Source organism: Puccinia triticina, chromosome 12A (genome assembly GCF_026914185.1).
Source record: "Puccinia triticina chromosome 12A, complete sequence".
NCBI classification, from domain to species: domain Eukaryota; kingdom Fungi; phylum Basidiomycota; class Pucciniomycetes; order Pucciniales; family Pucciniaceae; genus Puccinia; species Puccinia triticina.
In genome coordinates, this window is record NC_070569.1 from 5,559,713 (window position 1) to 5,566,029 (window position 6,317).

Sequence of the window (6,317 nt, forward strand, 5' to 3'; positions counted from 1 at the left end):
CAGTCCTGTTTCTTCTTCCTGGTAGCTATACTGGCTGGAAGCCAGATAGGTTTTCGAATCCCTGCATGATCACAAAATGAAATAAAATATGATAAAAACAGCATTGGAGTTGCCTACGTGAGCCGGGCTATTGGGTTGACACTATAGGCTGCACAGCACACCAGAACCAAAAAAATTGTATCATAAATTTTATACACCTGAATCCCAGCCAGTGGAAGTTCAGTTATTTGAATTCATCAGCATGTTTCAAGATGAAATGAGATTTCTATTACTTTAGCTCTTGGCTAATATAGCACATATCAGCATTACTTGTGAGATTTTATTGAGGCTTTTATGAAAGGTGGAAGGAGGAGAGGATACAGTTATACTGGATCATCTTTCAAGTGATGTAGATTCAGACATTCAAAATCCAATGGGGAAGTATTTTTTATGGCAAAGTGAAAGTGATAATTCAGAAAAAGAACCCATGTTTTTTCTTCTTCTTTTGATTATAGGTTGTTTTGAAAAGACTTGGTACAAGGAGTGAGAATTGAATCTGCTTTAATCAGATATTCAGTGTTAAACAATAAATAAAGGCGTTCAAAGTTGAAATGATGAAATCATAGAACTTCTGAGTGAAGGTACCATTTTCCTACATACTTAGAAATTCAATGATGTTTTTTTTCATCCCAAAAGTTTATGATTCCATGAATCTAATCATGCAAGTCAACTTTGAACCCCAGGCCCTAAATGGTTAAGAGTTAGATCTGGATGCAAGCGTTGAAAAATGACTACACAAGTATGTACTCTTATAATTGGATAGAAGAAGGTGTGCTGGATGTACAAGTTGTGTGGCTGCATCGAGAGTTGGTAATTGAGCAGTGAAGAGAGCCAGCCAGGATTTGGGGATGTGAGTTTTGGGTGGGTGATCGTCGGGAGGGGGCTACGAGGCTCAAGCGGGCCTGGGTGGGAGAACTTGGCCGGTTGGAGTGGGCGGTGTTCGGCCATCTTCACTCGTTACCAACTCACTCACTCACCCACTCACTCCCAGTCTTTCATTAAACAACAACCCCCTCCCCCAAAAACAGAAGAACAACACCCAAGCAAGCAAGCAAGCAGCAGCACGAACGAGCGAACGAGCGAACGAACGAACGAACACCATGCTCAGCGGAATACTGCTGCTGCTGCTCCCACTCATAGCAGCCATGCCATCGATCGACTGGTCGGCCCTCGGGCCAGTCTCACTGCTCGGCTCATTCTCAACACTCTCCTTCCACAACCCAGCCAGAACAAACAACACCATCATCAACTCAAAACAGGCCATCCTACTCTCCCATCCCATCGAGCAGCACCAGCAGTCAGAACCAACCATCATCGCATCCACCAACATCGGCGGGGCGATACACGCCATCTGTTTAACAAAGTCAAACCAACTCATCATCGGAGGCCGATTCGACGCTCTCAACTCAACCAGCGCAACCAGCAACATCGCCATCTACAATCCCCAATCCCACACCCTCCAGCCCCTCTCAAACTCATCCTCAATCCAGGGCAGCGTATATGCTATCGACTGTCTCAACGACGACCAGATCTGGATCGCAGGCCAGTTCCAAAACCCAGTCTCAAACGACCAGATACCCAACCTCGTCAGCTACTCAGCCAAGACCCACACCTTCCAATCACCCAACGCTCTCAACCTGCCCGACTTCAACGGCCCCATCTACTCGCTCGACCATCTCATCAGCCCTGCAGGCGAAAGCCTCATCATCGGCGGTCAATTCTCAATCCCAATCAACACCAACAACCCACAGCAACAGTCTACCTCATCATCCACCCCTCTTCAATCACTCGGCTCATCACTCGCCCCCATCCCACTCTCAAACCAAGCCACCTGGTCTGCTTCCCCAGAGAGCGCCAACCAAGACTACAGGGACCCCCAAGCCATCTTCTGTCCTCAAACCCCAGATGGCCCCCGTAGCAGCTGGGAACTCGATCACAACTTCGACAACGGTGCCTTGACCATCAACCTCGGCACATCCGTCCCAGTAGGCGGAATCAGACTCGGCAACTCATTTGCCAACGGCGGTGGCACCGCTGGCTTCCAGTTCGTCCACTTTCACTCTCTTCTCTTCTACCACACCCCGCACACTCACACATCCTCTCCTTCAGTCTGGTTTCTCTTCCAGATGATCAAGTCTTAAACCTAACCTTCATCAACCCAATCACCAACCAACTCGACAGCTGCACAACCAACTGCACCCTTTCCCGTGACCTCAACATACCCTTCCAAGACTATCTCTTCCCTCCTAATACTGCCGTCAACGGCGTCCAACTTGTCATCACCTCCAAGTTTGGTAACGTGGCTGGTCTTCACTTACTCCAACTACTCTCTCAGGGTAACACAGCATATGCGGTCGACCAACTCAACAGCGGCCGCACCTGCCAAACCGGTCTCGGTGCTGCCGGCCAGAATACCGTCAAGACCACCGGGAACTGGAACTCCGCCAAGGCCAACACCAACCTGCCCGGGACCGTTCAACCCGTCCTGACTGCCTCCGTCCCCCCCGGAACGACCCCGGACCGAGCACCCACTCTGACCTGGACCATGTGGGTCCCACAATCTGGCCACTACGAGCTCGTCCTCCAAACACCAGGATGTGCGGCCATGGGCGATTGTGCCTCGCGTACCACGCTTGCCGCCACCACCTCGCTGGTCGATGGCCCAGCCCTCCGGACCATCGTCGATACCCGAAGTCCTAACGATACCTCGACAACACTCTACAACGGTACTCTCACCGATATCCCATCCGGGGGAGGTGATGTGACGGTGACCATTCGCTTAGCCGATACCGTCTCGGGCTCCTCCCCAGTGACGATGGTCGCCAACCAACTCGTTCTTCGCTCCAACCCTCTTCGCTCCCACCTCCCTGGAGTCCGATCCAACGGTGTTTACGAACACGTCATTGCTGGCAAAGGTGCCTTTGGCGATGGCTCCACCCTGGCCCCTGCCCCGGGAGGAGGAGGAGGCGATCTCAAAGAAACGCTCACTGCGGTCGATCAACTTGGCCTGCGTCTACGTCCTGACTCGGCCGTCCGCTCAGTCATCGGTGATGACCACCTCCTCTTCATCGCTGGTAACCGGCTATCCGTCGTGAATGGCACCTCTGCCGTAGCCACGACGACGATGGCGCTCGTGCCCAATGGCGGCTTGAACGGCGCGGTAAATGTCCTGTTGACTGCGAACGGCGTGCTCTATGCCGGTGGTAACTTCACCGCGACCGCGGATGGTGCCGTCAAAGGATTGGATGGACTCGCATGTTGGAAGTATGGTGCATCGAGCACCCGATGGGAGTCGTTCTCCGATCCGGGATCGACGGTCGGCTTCCCAGTCCAAGCCTTCCAATTGGCTGGTGATTTCTTGTACGTCTTTGGACGCTCGACCGACATTGGCGGCCGAGCCCTCGGCATTTTCAATACACGGAGCGCCAGCTGGGTCCCCTCTACCGTGGGAGTTTACTTTGGGCAGCTCACGGCAGCGGCGACTCGTGCTGGCGACCACCCGATGCTCTATCTGGCTGGGAACTTGGATGCGATGGGCTCGTTTGAGGCACCATCGGGTGCATTGCTCTCCACCGGCTCCGGGGGTACGCCATCCCTAAGTGGACTAAATTTCCAGATGAACCAGCTCGCCAGTCAAGCCGAAGGGCTTGCCTTCCGTGCCAAGACTCAAAACAACCTGGCCACCGAATCTGTTGTCGTCTCTAACTCAACCGCCCTCTCAACTCGCTCCCTCCGCCAGTCCATCCAACGCAGACAGGCCCCAGTGACCAATAGCAATCTGAACGTATCGCTGCCCTACGCCTTGACAGGTACCAACGGTCCTACGATTCTGACTGGGGCGTTTTACAAGGATCGCCAACTGATCATCGGGGGCAGGTTTGTCAGCGGCAACTCGGTCTCGAATGTGGGAATCTACGACCTGTCAGCCTCGGAGCTGCGGCCGCTGAACGGAAGTCAACTGCTGGACGGGGCGGTACTGTCGATCAAGATTGTGAATGATGTGGCCTGGATCGGTGGGCTGTTTGTGTCGCCGAGTGGGAAGAACGGCTTGGACACGTACAACCTGACGTCGGGCAAATGGGCGACGGAGACGATGGCAGGGGTGGGAGCGTACCCTTCGACTAACGTGTCGGTGCGGACCATCAAGAGTCGGTCGGGCGGGGATGTGGTGGTGGGTGGACGTTTCCAGCGGGTGGGCAGTCTGTCATGCCAGTCGATCTGTCTGTGGTCGGGACCGAACAACCAGTGGTACAGTCTGGGCAACGGGCTCAAGGGGGTGGTCAATGCGCTCGAATTAGTGGGCAAGGCGCAGGACAAGCTGATCGCCGTTGGGCGCTTCGAGCTCAACCAGACCGTGCAGGACGTCGGGGTGGCCCGCTGGGTGCTGGACTCGGCCACGCCGCTGTGGACCCCGTTAGGCTCGCAGGAGCGGATCCCGGGTACCGTGCGGACGATGGCGGTCGGCGAGCTGGCGCATGAGGAGCCGGACGGCATGTTCATTGCGGGCCAGCGGGCCGCGGGAGACTCGTTTCTGATGCGCTGGCAGGGCGACGACTGGGCGGCCGTCTCCGGGCTCGACCCGGCCTCGCAGATCGAGCACATCGCCTTCGTCCCCATCCGTAACCCCAGCACATCCATCAACACTCTCAATGGCATCAAGAACGATCGCATGCTGCTCGTCTCCGGTTGGATCATCCTCCAGGACAACTCCCCTATCAAACTCGCTGCCGTCCTCTACGACGGTCAATCTTGGTTCCCCTACCTTTCGGCCGCTGATTATAATAGCCAACCGGGGATCTTGGGCAGGATGGTCACGGCTAGTGAAGGCTTCAAGAGCACTCTTAGACGTACATCCCATCCTTCCCACGTATATATCTTACCAACGTACTAACTTTCTTTCTTTTTTGTTCTTTTAGGTATCCATTCGGTTGTCCAAGTGATCTTTATCAGCATGTCAATTGCGTTAGGGATCGTGTTGATAGGGGTATTGATTGGTTTCCTGATCGGCTACAAGAAGCGAGCGGCGGCGAACCGGAAGACGATGTATGGGGTGGACAGGACGCTCGGCGGGGGGCCGGGGGGGCTGGATGAGGAAGACGAGTCGGAGGGCGATGGGCCGGTGGTCCGTCGGAGTGCGGTCCCAGGAGGGGCGGCAGACACCGGCAGCCGCCGGTCGAGCGGCAGCGGCATCGAGACCCGCCGCGCCCGGCGGCCCACTTCCCTCTTGGCCACGATTGACGCCGCGACGGCAGCGATGACGGAGCGCATGCAGAGCCGGAAAACCGTGGACCCTTCTTCCGAGGACCATAAACGAGACGCACTCGACGACGACGACGACTCGTCGGAGGACGATGGGATCCCGGACCTCGCCAACGAGAAGATCCAGCCCGCCGTCTTCCCGCCCTCCCCCATCGGCCCCGATAACGACCACCAACCCGGGTCCCCTCGCTCGCCTGACCACGACCTCGATGATGGCGACCACCTCGGGCTGTTGGCCGAGACGGACGTCCGGCGCGCTCGTTGGTCGTTCGACCCCCAACTCGTTCAGTCTTCCTCCCCTCCCTCCTTCCTTCCTCTCCTGCCAGGATCAGTCTCTCTAACTTTTTCTTTCTGGTTGTTTTATTTTGCAGCCGGGTGAGATCGCGGTCGCGGCGGGCGAGTCGGTCGAGGTCCGGGACCGAAGTAACCAGGAATGGTGGTCAGTATTTCCTTCCCTTTCCCTGTTTTCCTCCACTCGAAGTGTTGATGATTGATCCCGGGGGCTTCGTTTGGTCGTTATGATAGGCTGGTTCGCAGAGCCGACGGGGTCGAGGGCGTCGTTCCTGCCGACTGGTTCTTGTGACCTTTCCAAGTCTTTCTCCTTCCCTCACTCTCACTCTCACTGAGTAACCCAACTCAGCTATATCAATAACTTCTTCTTTCCTTCCTCTCTTTCTCTCTCTCATTTTAGCTTTAACTTATGTGCTGGGAAGTCCTTCTTTTGAGGTATCATATATATATATATATATATATATGTATATCTTTTGTTTAAAAAGAACTCTTTTTTCAAAATCCTCTTTTCTTGTTCTCTTCGTTCCTGCTGTCTTTGCTTTGCTTTTTTTTTGTCTGGCTTAGTTCATTAATTCATGCACTGGATAACTTCTCTTTCTTCTTTTCCTTTCTTTCTTTCTTTTTTTTGAGTCGTTTCGGGAAATATGTGGTTTGTTTTGTTTTTGGTTTTGGTTTCAACCGGTTTCGATCCGAACATGTGTGTTATTTTTGTTTTTGTTTGGAGGTGT

At 54.1% G+C, this 6,317-nt stretch overlaps 1 protein-coding gene across 1 annotated transcript; it reads left to right on the forward strand.

The window, feature by feature from the left end:
- Positions 1-1,184: 1,184 nt before the first annotated feature.
- Positions 1,185-5,881, forward strand: PtA15_12A550 (uncharacterized protein; the record flags this gene model as incomplete). The annotated part of the gene is made up of 5 exons (XM_053162171.1): positions 1,185-2,083; positions 2,149-4,886; positions 4,956-5,581; positions 5,670-5,737; positions 5,824-5,881. The coding sequence occupies 5 exons, from the start codon at positions 1,185-1,187 to the stop codon at positions 5,879-5,881; spliced, it is 4,389 nt and encodes a 1,462-aa protein (XP_053026115.1).
- Between the last annotated feature and the right edge of the window lie 436 nt (positions 5,882-6,317).